The sequence below is a fragment of the Triturus cristatus genome, chromosome 9 (assembly GCF_964204655.1).
Source record: "Triturus cristatus chromosome 9, aTriCri1.1, whole genome shotgun sequence".
Lineage (NCBI taxonomy): Eukaryota > Metazoa > Chordata > Amphibia > Caudata > Salamandridae > Triturus > Triturus cristatus.
The window spans coordinates 458,395,373-458,410,635 of NC_140592.1; the positions used below are offsets into that span (position 1 = coordinate 458,395,373).

Sequence of the window (15,263 nt, forward strand, 5' to 3'; positions counted from 1 at the left end):
TAAGGAGTGCCTTTTCGTAACAACTGTCGGACAAGGGGATACAAGAGGCTAACAGACACCCTATATACATGTCACAAGCTATTGGTACAATTTTTGCATAGTGCCTACTGAAAAGTACAAGGAGCTGTCATTGATAGTTCAAGAAGGTCGTGACTAGATGTCATCATTATAAAGAGTCCTAGGACAGAGAACCCCATGGTATTTCATCATTAAGTCCCTGGTGGTCTAAGCCTAGTCGATGCACCCAGCGTTGTTCAATCCTAAATAGTGCAGATTGCGTGATGCGTGGGTGTGCCTCCAGAATCAACCAACGCAGGCTCTTGGAGAGGTGTGTGTGTTCCATAAAGTGGGTGTATAGTTTGGTGGTGGTTTTCTGACAGCAGATGTTACTTTTGTGTTCAGAAATCCTATTCTTTACTGCTCTCAGTTCCGAAAGGAGGATTCCCCCCTCCCCCCCCCCTTGGGTCCCTGGACACTGACCTGCACTCTATAGGTCTTACATGTACATGTTGAGGAATTGCAAAGATAAAATGCTGGACATGGCTGGGGTATTAAAGTTTCTAGAGACAGCTTATCGGGCCAAAGACGGAACTTATAGACTCTGACATCTTTGTGAGTCGGGTGCAGATGGCAATCTGCCAGATGGGAAAACCAAACTGTGCCATTTCAACTGAAAGAAGATCCTCAATACTAATGAGAACTGACCCCAAACTGAACCATCTAGCAAGCTCAGAAGTCGACCTGATAGACTATGGATTATTATTTGGTGCTCTCTTTGTTACGCATCTGAGTAAATCGGTCTCTACCTTTAGCTTGTTGGACTAAGCCCGTCTTTAAAAAAAGGGTTTGCAGCAGGGCCTTTTTGCCGGGGCCCCTACCGCCAAGGCAACTGTGTTTTTTCCTGTATGCACTGAGTTTTAAAAATTCTGAAATTCAGGAGCTTTTGGCCTATCCCTTCCCCTCCCCAGACTTTCATCCGCATCCTATTCTTGGTTGAAAAGAAGGTTTGGAGGTGTCAGCGTGGTCTTGAACTGAAGAGAGTCCAAAGCATTTATAATGTACTGGTACTTCAGAATGGGAGGTGTCCATCTACTGAAACCTCCTTCGAGATTGAGTAGAACGTCTCGATCTTTAGGATGCTTACTTGACGATATAGACTTTCATGCTGCACTGGAGTTTTCTTCAATTTCTTTGGCTAGCAACATGATACAAATCTTTCGTCAGCCCCATGGTGCTACACCAAGTTCATGAGGCTGGTATTGGAAACTCTCAGAGCAAGTGGGGGTTTGCTTGATAATTTACCTGGACGATCTAAATATTATGGCCCAAGATCAACAGAAAGCGATTACCCACATGGCATGGGAGATAACCTTACTTCAGGATTTGGGATTTGGTATAAACATCCAAATGTTCCTTTTGATTCTGAGTCAGTGAATAGACTTCCTAGGTTTCCAACTGGACTCAGTGAAAGCACAACATTGGTTGCCCTCACAGAAAGTGAAGACGATCCTGAAAGAGTTGAGTTTAGGGGTGTCCAGCCAGAATGTGTCATTGAGATCCTTGGCCATGATAGTGGGCCTGATGGAGTTTATTCAGGTGTTCTTTCCTGGACCACTTAACTACAGCGCTCTCCAGAAGCCTCCGGCTCTTCAGATGGGCCTGTCGTAGGCGAACCAAGTGGAACTGTCACTAGAAGCTAAATACCAAGCTTTTTGGAGACCAAATGGAGGCTTGGAACGTCAGGGCCATAACTGGTCGTTCGTTGAAGGTGGTGATCAAATTGGGTGCCAGCATATGGAGCTGGGGAGCTGAATGCGGTCCAGTGTCCATGGGTGGCCAATGGTCTTAGACAGAGATGAGTCGCCACAAAAATTGTTTGGAACGTCTGGAAGGGCCTTTAGCCATCAGGAGTCTTCCTGCCCTGAAGACCAATGGCTGTATTTTATTATAGATGGACAACATTATGGCTGTCCAGTATATCTACAGATTGGGGGAACGAAATCCCGCTTGTTGGCATAGATAGCAAAGGATTTTTGGCATTACTGTCTCCAACAAAACATTTCAGTTGTGACGGAATATACTCTAGAATAAGGGAATGGAATTGTGGATTGGAATTCGTAATACTTGACAGACAACAGAGATTGGATGTTGCCTCAAGTGTTTCAAGAGTCTGGATCAGATCTGGGGCCCTCATGTGATGGAGCAGTTTGCATCACAACTAAACAAACAACTCCTGATTTTCTACAGCTAGAAACTGGATCAGAGAGCATGAGCTACTGATGATTTTCTCCAGGACTGGTTTGGGAACAGAAACTATGCCTTTCTCCGGTTTGTGATGATCCCAGGGTCTTGACTCAGGTGAGACGTCAGAGAGCAGAGCTAGTCTTAGTGAATCCAATGTGGAAGGCTGAACCACGGTTTCTAGTGTTACTCGTATTGTTGTGCGAGTTACCAATAAGGTTTCCATCTTTTAGGGAACTCCTGGTGGACCCGTTAGGGTAACTTAATCAGTTGGTCCCCACGGGGCAAACAACCCTTGTAGCCTGGAGTGTTTCAGGCAAAGTTAAAACATGCCAGTGATTTCCGAACAAGCTAGTTTTTACATCCAACAAGCCTGGTCAGCTAATACCCATAAGCGATATGCTTCATCATGGAGAATATGGGTTAGCTGGTGGAACGAACGGGGTGTGGATCCTTTGGAATCAGAGTGGCATATGGTAGCACCCTTCTCATCTCAGCTGGTGGAACAGGCCTTTTACAGGTAAGTAAATCATTTCCAGTCATTTATTGGAGTGGAAAATCATCCTTTGGAGGGTGAGGCAAAAGGGCAACATACCCTGGAATGCAAGCTACTGGGAGGCATTAGATTAGCTAATCCTCCCACTCCTTGGTACACAATTCTATGACATGTGAATATAGTTCTTACATTTTTGGAGAAATGGCCAGATAATGAAGATTTATCCTGCAAACAGTTGTCTGACAAATTAAAGATTTTGTTAAGCCTGATATCATGTATAAGGGTATAGGATATAGATGTTTTCGACTTAATTGGTAGAGCGTTTTCTCCAAATCTAGTTTCTTTTGCAGTTAAGAAACGTTCTCAAACTAATTCATGCAGTATGTCCTTTAAATTTAAGATGAGATAGATCTTGGATGTTCTACTTTTGAGCAAAGAAAAAGGAGGACAGTTGTCTCTCATACTTAAGGACATATGTACAATCTGATTGGTGGGTGGGGCCCATGACAAGGCAGAAAATGGGCATGGGAAACAGTTTGTAACATGTAAAGTTTTCATTGGCTGCTGGATGTTTGCATTACGTTTCAGACAGCTTAATAGAACTGAAAATTCTTGATGGGACAGCTAGAAAGGTTTGTGCTGTATACCGCAAGCCTACCTGAAAGGCATAAAAGTGCTGTAGATGCTTGAAGACTGAGATGCAATCGGATAGTGATAGTGTTGGTGGGTGGGTGATGGCGGGGAGTAGCTGGATTCTGAGAGTGGAGGAGAATGACTATTTACAAAGTTTAATGTAACCACTTAAAAGAAAATAGAAAAGGAACAATGTCTGATACCTTTTTGTGACATGTCTATAAATGTATAATCATATTTGGTTTATAAGTAACACTCTTTTTGTTCTGTACTTTGCTAATAAATTGATAAGTATAATGTTACGTGGCCATGACTGTGAAATGGGCTTGAGAAAGTGACGCCAAGTGTGAAATGCATATCTCTGAGTGAGTGTCTCACTGGTTATTCTTTATGCTCTCGACCACGTTCTGAACAGTGATGAACCAGCAAAGACAACGTAGACACACACATCCGACATACAGCAGTTTAATATGACTTGAGTGCAGAAACAATGAAAAATTTGGATTACATTAAGTATTACCCATAAGACTTAGGAGCATTTTATCAGCGAGACCTTGCAGTCTTCAGTTATGGTCCAGCTTGCACCTCACGCCAGCTACCTAGAACCTCATGGCCAGGTCACAAAAATCACGAGCATTATTTCTGAAATCAAGTAGCAAGTGTCTGATGAACAAATCCTGCAGAGTCGCAAAAACAGGATGTTAAAGACCTATGTTTTCCCAATCCCAGTCCTCGTTACAGCCACCATGGATTGGAAGTCTGCTGTTTTTAATCCAGTAAGTGACTCAAATGCTATAACTGATAGTAAGTATTCTAAGAGTTTTTGAACACACTTGCTGGACTTGTGCATGCACAAAAGAGGCAAGGACACAATTTGCTCCACTTTTCTGTTAGATCTATATACTGGAAAGAGAGGCTGAGCAGTTTGAGATATCAGAATTAGAAACGCATCTTGAAGGTTTGTAAAAAGAATGAATGTTTTATTTATAAGCACGATTGCTGCTGCATGCTAGATAAAAGAGAAAAGAACAATAAGAACCATATGTCTAAAGGCAGAATCTGTAAAGGCTGGACCATCTCAAAGAAGGAAGGGAGATGTCAGACACAACAGATGCTGGGCCCTTTAGTCTGGATTGGAAATGTCGCTGCTGTACCAGACATTTCAATAATCCTTGAAGAGTGTGACGCGCTTCCCATCATACTCCGTTGTGGTCAGGCATTTGAGGAAGAAGTGAGCCAGGTCAGGTTTAGAGATGACTTTTCCACCCCAGGCCTCGATCGAAATACCGTAATCTCCAGTGAAAGGCTTGTCACCTGGATAAAAATATACAAAAACAAAGGTTACTGATTTTTCCAAATTACCTTCAAACTAGTTTTGAAATTTGTTGTTTGCAATTAAATACAATCTACCTTGGTTTCCTTCTCTCTACTTGCACACTACAACCTGCATTTAGAATCTGTGGATTTATTGGAAACCGATTATACAGGCACTCTAAGGGGTACATTTACTAGAAAATGACGCAGTGAGGCGCTGCACAAGCCATCTTGCTATGCCAAGCTGCGTCATTAAGAAAGTGGAGGGATGCATCGTATTTACAGCAATATGACACATCCCTGTGCTTTCCTCTGTGCTGGAGCACAATTGGTTGCCTAGCACCAAAGCAGGCACCCATGCACCACGGTACAAGGGTGCCTGCTTGCAGGGATGCTTGTTTTTGTGCAGGAAGGTACACCTTCTTGCACAAAAATAATCATTGATGGTGTTTTTCTCCTTTTATGTGGACTGCAGAATGCAGCACACATAGAAAGAGCAAAAAAGGAGTAGAAATAAAGGTATTTCTTCTTGTTGCACCACTTTAACGAGGGTCTGACACATTCCTAGGTTTACAAAACCGTGTAAATATGGGAGTGCGGCAGAATCCATGGGTGTTGCATGGGAACACACACAGCAACACCCATCGAACGCCCCTTTCACCCAGATTAATGTGTGAAAGCGGCCATAATTACAAGGCCATGAAAAGTCACACACAGTGGCTTTGCGTGGCCTTGTAAATATGGCTCAGCATTGTGTGCCATTGGAGCGTAAAAAAATAATACTTCAGTGGTGTGGGGGCCTTGTAAATATGCCTCTATGTCTGCTACTCTCTACCTATTCTAAAGCAGAATCAGAACCTACTGTGATTTCAGAGATGAGGCATGCAGGCCGCATCTGGAAACCTCAGCGAATGCTATGATATTGCTGCCCACCAGGAACCACTACATTATCAGTATCTCTCCGTTCCTACTGCCTTCTCTTTTGTACCCCAATCACTGTCCTATTTAAATTAGCAGCAAAGCTCCTGCTGCAATGTGGTTGGTTCCTTTATAGTCTAAAGCCAATGGTATACTCTGACCGGCCACTAGATGTCATAATTACCTCTTCACTTGTCTATTTTTTAGGTCTCGGCTAGAGATTGCAGCGCGCATGCGCTGCTCTCGGCATCAGAGTGCTCTTGGAGGCGGAGTTGAAGCCTCGCCCATCTTTTTAATTGGCTAGCGTCAGCTTCCATGCAAAACGTGGACTTTTGATTGTAAAGGAGGCTTCTTAGTCCCTCCTTGTTGCCGCCTTGTCTCGTTTTGGCCACACCCACCGCGATTTGATCTTTTACCGACGGCGTGTCACTCTCCCCTTCATTACTCCCTACGCACTTTTTTCGCCTTTGGTAAAGTCAACCGCGTGTTTACTTTCGCATCGCGCTTTCACTTAAAGTGAAAGCGCGATGCGAAAATAAACACGCGGCTGCCTTTGTGGCACCGCACTTGTTTTTCAAGTTATCCTAACCCACCCTTTGCAGACATTTTCCCAGGGTCACAAAGCACTTAAGTGGGAAGCTGGGATCAGAGTTTGGTTCTCTCGGTTGTACAGTCAGCACTTTCAGTACTGGCCAGCATCCTCCTCGGTGTTCACAGCTGCCCTCGCCTGCAGAACTCTCTTCGTGTTGCATTCTGCAGGCTGAGATGTGGGTATCCACTGGTGGAAGTCTGAAGTCAGCACCGCCCACTACAGTACCAAGATTGACTGGAAAACCAGCAGCCCGCGCGGCACAATGCAGGACTCTTTGCAGATCTGCCCGAAGCCCCTCCCGGCGCTCCTACCACGGCTGGGCGGCCAGTCTTCCCTCACTCCAACGGTCACACCCGGATAAGCTGCAGAAACTCACTCTTACCCACTCTTTTTCTCTCACTTTCATTCTACTTCGGAAACGTTATCTCTTCATTCCTTTATCTCTCGGTTACTTTATCTTTTCTACCCTCTGCCCCCTTTTATTCAGCTCTCGCTGTTGCCCCGTACCCGCTTTCTTTAGCACTGTATTCCTGCATCAGATAACACCGCCATCACTCCACCCAGCATCTCACGGCACAACAGAGGGAGACAGGAAGGAGATATTTAACAGCAGAGTGGATTCAAGTAAATGAAGACCCAGTTTAATCAGACTCCGATAGCCCAGGATTACCTTAAATGATACGTTAAATGCTTCGGCGTTCACTAGTATTAAAAAGCTATAATCAATGCTCAGGAGGAAGTGTGGGGAGTTGCTACGTTTTTCTACAGTGTTCAGTAAACTGAACTGACTGTTTCTTAGTTGAATACATGTTTGTAGATCAATATTAGCTTGTCCACATCCAGGTTTACTAGTAAATGTAAAATTATTTTGGATTAAATGTCTTTTGTGCATGTTCTGGAGACGCCCTGCTTCAGGGGTGTTTCATCCGGATGGGATTAGGGCCTATAGGTTTCGAAGTAAAGAAATCAGGCCAGGCGGTGGGTTGCAGCGGCAGTGCTGCTTCAGAGGCGGAAGTGTTGTGTCCAAGATCACTCAGTTTAGCGAAGCGGAAAAGCCACGATTTGACATCGTTCACAGCCCACAACTCAGCCATTGGACCACGTCTCCTGTGCCCAAGAGAGGTCTAAAACGGTACGCGGATGACCTCCTGCTGTACCTGGAGGACTCCGGGGACGCTCTGGACGGGGCTGTGGAGATGCTCTCGCGCTTTGGCGAGCTCTCGGGCCTCAAGGTCAACTGGACCAAAACCTGCGTTTTCCCGCTGCGGGCAGAGGTCCCGTATTGCCCTCCCACTCGGGACGTGGTATGGGAGGCCAAATGCTTTACCTACCTGGGCGTCCGGATATACCACGATGTCGAAAATCTATTGGACGGTAATGTAGGGCGTTGCATACGGGCTCTGAAGGGATGCATGGCCTTCTGGGCTGCCCTCCCGCTCTCGGTCCTGGGCCGGGTCGCGTTGCTGAAGATGGTGGCCCTGCCCCGACTGCTCTATTACTTCCGCACACTGCCGATATGGATCCCGCAGAGGATCTTTAAAGAATTGAGGTCGCAGATCATCAGCTTCCTATGGGGGACGGGACGGAGACGAGTAGCCCTGACGGTACTGATGCGGCCTAAACTAGAGGGAGGACTGGCGGTCCCCGATTTTGAGTTGTACTACCTGGCGGCGCAGCTACAAGTGCTGACACAGAATGTGGCCAGGGTATTCCGGGGCCCGGAGCCGGGACGGGGGACGGGCATCCAGAGACATGTCCTGTCTTACATAGTCATGCAACAGAAGTTAGACCTGAGAGATTTGTCCATCGAGGAGAGGACTCTCCGGCTATGCTGGCAGAGGGGCATGCGGAGAGCAAAGACGATGAGACCTTATGCACCGGAGATCCCGCTGGGGATGCTGACGGCGCTGCCGCATGGAGGCGATTGGTCCCCGCTAGCGGAGTGGGAGGAGCTGGGTTTGCAGATGGTGGGGGACCTCTATATAGATGGGGCGCTGGCCCCCTTCGGGGCTCTGCAGGAGCAGTTTGGCCTCCCAGATGGGAGTTATCTCCTGCACGCGGCGGTGAGCGCGGCAATACAGAAACACTGGAGGAAGGGGCTCGAGGAGCCCACTGTGGCGCTAACCTGCCAGTACGTGGCAATGGCGGCGGGCACGATCAAGGCGGTGACATGCCTACAGGCTAGACTGCTGCAGGAGGGGTTGGAGCCGCTTGCGGCACTGAAGGAGCGGTGGGAGGAAAGCATAGGTAAACCCATTCCGGACACGATCTGGAGCCACATCATGCGGAGGACATGGAAGGGTAGCGGGAATGCCCGCTTTCAGCAGGTGCACTTCTTCATCGTTCACAGGGCGTATTTGACCCCGGGAAAGATTAGCCGGCACTTTAAGGTGCAGGAGGCTGCTTGCCCGCGCTGCTTCACACTGGGAGCTGAACTAGAGCATATGCTGTGGGGGTGCCCGAAGCTCGGGTCGTATTGGGCTGAGGTGGGAGAGATCTTGAATGCTGCGACGGATAGGGAGGTCGAGTTTGATATGGGGGCGTGCCTGCTGCTCTGGTTCCCTCACACAGCAAAGACAAAAGTGACGAGTAAATTTATAGACTTGGGGCTTATGTTGGCCCAGAGAGAGATTACGTGGCACTGGAAGTCCCGGGAGGGCCCATCGATCGGGCGGTGGATCTCCGAGTTATTAAAATGGTCTGGATGTGAGAGTGAAGTCAGAAGGCGCCAAGCGATTAGGACGGACAATGAAGCGGGGCTGGAGTGGGTAAGGGCATGGGAGCAGATCGAGCAGGCCCTGCAGGATTGCCGGCTCGAGCGGGCGGAACGGGAGCGTGAGGAGAACGGAGTTCCTTGAGGCTGAGGACAATAGATGTACCCCGGATAGCTGGCACGAATTAGAGTTAGGGACCACTGGAGGGGCCCGCAACAGCAGCAGTTGGGGGGGGCGGGATGGGAGGGGGGGGAGTTCCTGAGGTGGGAGGGCAATGCTACACTGAGTTGGGTGAAGAATGTAGCTGGTGGGACAGAAAAGCAGAGGCTCCCATGGGGCATGCACCAAGCACCGCTGTGAGGCGATAGTTGTGTTCCATTGCTTAACTATCCATCTATGCCGCCCGGCCCCCGGGATGTGGGCTGAATGGCTGTGTGCGTTGCTAAACCGAAGAATATAACCGGAGATTGTAGGGGGTGCCGGTTGCCCCGATGGTTATGTTGCTGAAAATGTTGCAATAAAAAACATGTTTTAAAAAAAAGAGAGGTCTAAAACGGAGGGGCTTTTTGATGATGTGCCAAGGAAAGATGATTTTTGGGCACTCACACCTGTGGCTACTTTCCGAGGGAAGACTTGTGATATTTGATGTTCATGATCTCAATTATTCTTGTTATGTTTTCTAACCACTGCTGATAGCTGGTCATAGCACTTTCGTGTGTATTACACCTGTCCAGTCTCGGCGTCGGCTCAGCATCCTGTGATTCTGGGCAAGCAACTTACTCTTCCTGTGCCTACTAAAAATGAATGTTTCCTTGTTTATAGCTTCAATACAACAAAACACAAACCATATAAACTGATCTCACTGATACAGACTTCTTTGTGCATGCACCCTTTTAGCATTTATGTGTGTGTGCATTTCAAAGACTTTTCTAGATAAGGGTAGCCTGATGACAACTGTTACTTTTCTCGCCAATAAAATGCACATTTAAACTAAAAGGAACTGCTCACACTACCACATACTCCTTGGCGCGCGCACCCTTCTTTCTTTAGCAACCATGTGTGTGCGTATTTGAAAGAGCTTCCAAGATAAGAGCAGCTTGATGGAAACTGTTACCCACAATTATACTGATCTTAACTACAAAGTAAAACCTCATTCTTACCAAAAACGGCGCAGGGCTTTCATTTTAGCACTCGGCTGTGTGTCACTTCGAGAGTAGTTACTATTTTACCAACTGTTAGAAGTTAGGGAGTTTGAATTCTATGTTTGGATTAACCAGGATTCACGTGACTGCCAAGTCGGTTGCGACATGTTCATGCTGTGTTTCACTCAACCATACTTTGTATTTCGGGACTAGTACTTTTACTTTTGCCCACCACAAGATTGAGCAATCCCACCAATTTTAGCGCTGTTAGGACGAAGACCGTGAATTACTGCACTTTTATAGCAAAGTTGCAGCAAATGGACCCCATGACCTGTGCTTCCACTTTAAAACTCGACAGCAACTGGTACGCTGTGTGCTACTCATGACCCGGTGCCACTGCACCTGCTGCACTAACAATAGCTACACCCTGGCTGACTGATGACGTCATGTATGCCATGGCATGGAACATGCACAGGTACATTTTGGTATGTTGTCTATGATGTCAGCTAATCAAGCTTCAGCTGTCTGGATGAACTGTTTGTCCCCATTTGAAATGAGCGCAAAATTGTTTGTCTGTGGGAGCCAGTTATTTTCCGTCTGTACTCGCTTTTGTCGTGGTTGTGTGTGTGGTTGGGCATGGTTGTGTGTATGGTTGTGTGTGTGGTTGTATGTGTGGTTGTGTGTGTGGTTGTGTGTGTGGTTGTTTGTGTGTGTGGTTGTGCGTGTGGTTGTGGTTGTGTGTATGGTTGTGGTTGTGTGTATGGTTGTGGTTGTGTGTGTGACAGTAATACTAAAAGCATCTCAAAATAAAGGAACACAAACATCGAGTTTGTGGCAAGAGAAAGCACGTTGTAAGTCAAACGGCACAGCAAAGCATTAACACAACAACAAAACAAACAAGATCACTTAGCGAAGACTGAGTGCTGATAATGGATACACACAGCCCATCATCTTAAGAGTTCGATTACAGCCAATGTGCACTCAAACCTGCCCCCTCCTTGTGAGTTACACCCCATATTTCATGAGTTGTAACTGCTGCACCCACCATAGCGCTTTGAGATCTAAAGCGCTACATAGGTCTAATCAATTAACCAGTCGCAAACATGCTGTGCTTTTAAAGAGAATGTGCCAAAAGTTTCCAGCTTCCTCATCATATCCTCATGAAAGCGCCAACGAAAGGACTCCCTGAATGGTGCAACGGACATGAAGCAGCTGCTGCGATCAGGAATAAACACTGTGAACGTTGTCCAGTTTCACAGTAACATTTCCTTAATGTTCTTTAAGTCACAAAACAGTAATACTAAAAGCATCTCAAAATAAAGGAACACAAACATCGAGTTTGTGGAAAGAGAAAGCACATTGCAAGTCAAACGGGCGCAGCAAAGCATTAACACAACAACATGTTCTTTGATGTTTGATGTTCTTTGAACGAGAACATCAAAGGGGCGCCGCGAAAGTGATCGCGGGCGAAAGTGACAGTGATCGCGGGCGCTTAATGAGCATGACGAGGTTTGCCAGCCTCTGCTCCTGCGCCCGCGCACATGCACTGTAGCTCTAGGCTGGCCATGGTAGCATTTTTTGAGCCCTCACAAAAAGTCTCGCCAGACCAGCGCATGCGCTGGTTCAGGCGAGACCTAAAAAATAGTATAATTTACAACAAGCAATAGGTCTCGCCTTTGATTAAGTTAACCCCTTCCATGCTCATGACGGAACGGTTCCGTCATGAGCCACGGTTGAGCTGTGCTCATGACGGAACCGTTCCGTCATGGTCCCGCCCGCGCTCGAACCCTTCAGCACCGCGGCGGAATTCGCCCAGCGCTGAAGGGGTTAAAGCCATTTGCTTTGCTAATGGTATTGTATGGCAAAGCAAATGGCTTCAACTTAACGAAAGGCGAGACCTATTGCATTTTTAATGCTTGTTTTTCTCTCTTACGACCACCGTTTTCAGCAATCTGGCATGTTAAATAAAGCCAAAGGGGGATCGAATTCTACTGGCCTGATTCCGAGATTGTTGGTTTCTGAAAATACTCCTCTTCAGGGCAAACTCTAAATACTAAGTAGATGCGACCATCTGAATTGCTTCACAATAATTTCCCAATGGAGGAAATTAAACCGGTGGATTCTGCTACCACTGCTCGCACGTAAAATACATTCTCGAGCTCTTAATGCCCATACTGTGAAAAACATGCCCTTCTTGAGACCCCATCCCTTATGAGGAGAGGTGTGCTAAATTTGCTTTTGTCTAATTAAAAACAATTACACAAAAATTACGCAAAGTTGCACGAAATCCAAAACAGGAATTTAGCAGAATATTTTAGATGGCACAAGAATGAATATCATGCAAAAAAAAAATAAGAAAAAGCACTAAATACACAAGTGTTGTGAACAACAGCCGCTCGCGTTATGGTTGTTTGCCTTGTTCCGGTGTCCCTTTGGCATAATTATGCGACGTGGCAGTTTGAGGAATTTTACATAAAAAGTGATACTCAAAATTTCCTAAACTGCTCAAGATTATTTGTCTACTTACAAGTGTTGTACAACCATGACTGTGCTGGAATATGCTTTCTAGTACATCACCAATGGCCTGGAGTTACACTATGAAAATCCAGAAGAAAACTAGAGGAACAGGATCCAATAAGAAAAAATAAATCTCTTAAAGCTGAAACTTTCTTTAAACTACATCACTGTTGGAAATGTTTCTACCATCTCAAGACTTAACAGGGGCGCCACAATTATGGAAGACCATTCTAAGGCCCTGAGGAAATGGGGTGTAATACATGGTGTGGTTGAGCAACCTCACCATGCAATGCACTTACCAACAACTTTAGGTCCAGTAGGTTTTGTCGGAAAAGCCCTCTGCTCAACCCTGGGTAGCTGTGGCAATTAGCACAAGGCTTACACAGAGGAACAAGTGTAAAGCATTTAAATAGCACGAAAGAATTTAAGAAATCAACATGACACTCAAGACATCCAATGCCAATTTTATAAATTTGACTATTTTTAAATTGAAACACAAGAATGAAAAAATTCCACTGGAGGGTTCCAGATATATATATTTTAAAAGCAATAATAAATCAAAGCCATTTCATTCAACCGCAAACAAGCCTTGGCAAAGTCAACTAATTGGACACTTAGGAACTTTTTCAAGGAAAACATAGGTAAGAGTCGATGCGGTCGGTTGAAAGCACTTGGGGTGACCAACTCTAGCAGGGAGCTAGTTAGGGGGACCAGCAAGGTCCTCAAGAACAGTTACCTTATCAGAAAAAGCAGTTCCAGGCAATTTATCGGTGTTTCAATAGATTCCTATGCAGTGGTCCTGATGCAAGGGATGAAGGATGCTGAAGATGCTAGAAGGATTCAGTGGATGTGCTCGACAGGATCTTCCTGCAGGGATTCCTCGGTCCACAAAGATGGTGGTGGTGGTGGGGGGTGTCCTGGTTGCAGGGTCCACGTCCCATAAAGCCCTATCCGGTCTGGCTGAAGTGCAGTTGCCACTGGTCTACCAGTCGCCCTTTGTCGCGGTCACAGGCCAATCCTTTCTGGCTCAATAACTCGCTTTGTCAGGGTCCCAGAAACTCTCTGACAGCACCATCGGGCTCAGCAAACACGGGTGCAACTCTGTGCATCCGATTTTAAAACTCGGTGGTGCATGGTGGGGGTGGTAGGAGCGTAAAGACTTTGGGCTACCAACTTGCCCCAGCAGGGTTCTTCAGCTATTGTGTCTCTGTGCTGCCAACAGAAGGCCAGTCAGCTAACCCTTTGAGTACTCTTGGCTTGAATTGTCTCTGGAGACAACTTCTCTTTGAGCAGGACATGGTAGGCACGGTCCCTCTCTTCGCTAGCTACCAGGTGCACTCTTCGTCAATGCAGCCTCTCTTTGCTAGTCCCTTATGCAGCTGGGAAGTCCTTCGGTCCTTCTTCCAAGTCAGTCGAGATATGAGGTCTGGGAGCCAGGGATGCCTCTCTTATGTTCGGAAAATGCCTTAACGTCAGGATACAGTTTGTAGCCAATGGCTTACCAGGTTCCCTCCCACCTTGTTACTACTTCCTGTGGAGTGTGGCATTTGGCTATCCAAGGATGCACCGTTCAGTCCACTCCCAAGATGGCGAGACCCCTCTCTCTGTGTTCAGACCGCCCTTGCCAACCCCTGGGGTGTGGCTACCTCAGGGCTACATGCCCCTGGGGCGAAACGGTTTGGCAACTGGTTTCCACTCTCTGCTCCCCATGCCAGCCTGTATCCCTAAACAATGGAGCAGCCCTACTCCCTAGTATGATACATCACCCTTCAAAGGTGGCTTCCCCTTTGGAGCCTGCCTTTTGGGGTTGTCACCTTCCTGCATGAGTTAGGTAACACCTCCCTGGCCTGCAATCCCTCATTGTTCTCCTTCTGAGAGTCATTGGCCAGTCTCTCCAGGAGGGCAGAAATCTGTCTCGTGGAACAGGCTCCATGTGGGACCGGGAAGGCACACGAGTATTATAGGCAACAAAGTGGCAGCTTTGCTGTACCCAACCCTAAGCTGACTCAAAGCACCACTGTTTAAACCAATCCACAAAGTGGATTTGAAGTTTCTCTCAAAGAAAATGGCTTTACTTCTGATGCTGACCTCTTTCAGAACAGTAACGGAACTGGTGTACCTATAACACAGACCATCCTAGCGAGATAACAGCCTATTTTACCCGTCTCTTTCCCCTTACCTCCTCTACTTGTGCACGTATTTCTCCCACCTCCACCTTCATCACATTGCAAGATGCAGCACCCCATCACAAGTGAACCTCTCTGGTCACCTACGTACAACACCAAAATACTTTCCAATAGGATCAAAGCAAATACAACTCTTTCAGCCATGCACTCCCTCACAGTGTAGCATGGTGCCTGCCTAAAAAAGGATGCACTTTAGTGCCCAATGTAGGGGTATGAAGCACTATATAAATGCTATAATACAAGATAATTACATCAAGAAACTCTTTCTCCGTTTCTCAAAAGACAAACTGGTACTGCGCCTAAATTCAAGGTTTATGCCCAAAGTGCACTGAGGCGTCTATGAACTGTTGGTACTCTTTTCCTTTTTTTTCTGAACCCTGTCTTACATGCCGAGTCGAGTGATCCTTGCACTCTCTGGAGATGCGCATGCTTCTTAACTTTTTATCTCTAAAAGACTAAAAACGCCCGAGGCACTGATCAGATCTTCATGGCCTTTGGCTATCCTGGGAG

General features: G+C 46.6%; 1 protein-coding gene across 2 annotated transcripts in view; it reads right to left on the minus strand.

Annotated features, from left to right (window-relative positions):
- Positions 1–3,819: 3,819 nt before the first annotated feature.
- LOC146798141 (flavin reductase (NADPH)-like) overlaps positions 3,820–15,263 on the minus strand; it is a 136,654-nt gene continuing 125,210 nt past the window's right edge. For both annotated transcript variants that reach the window (XM_085625376.1, XM_085625375.1), the window contains one exon: positions 3,820–4,684. In XM_085625376.1, the coding sequence (XP_085481502.1) occupies positions 4,533–4,684 (152 nt within the window). In that variant the 3' untranslated portion in view covers positions 3,820–4,532. The remainder of the gene's footprint in view (positions 4,685–15,263) is intronic.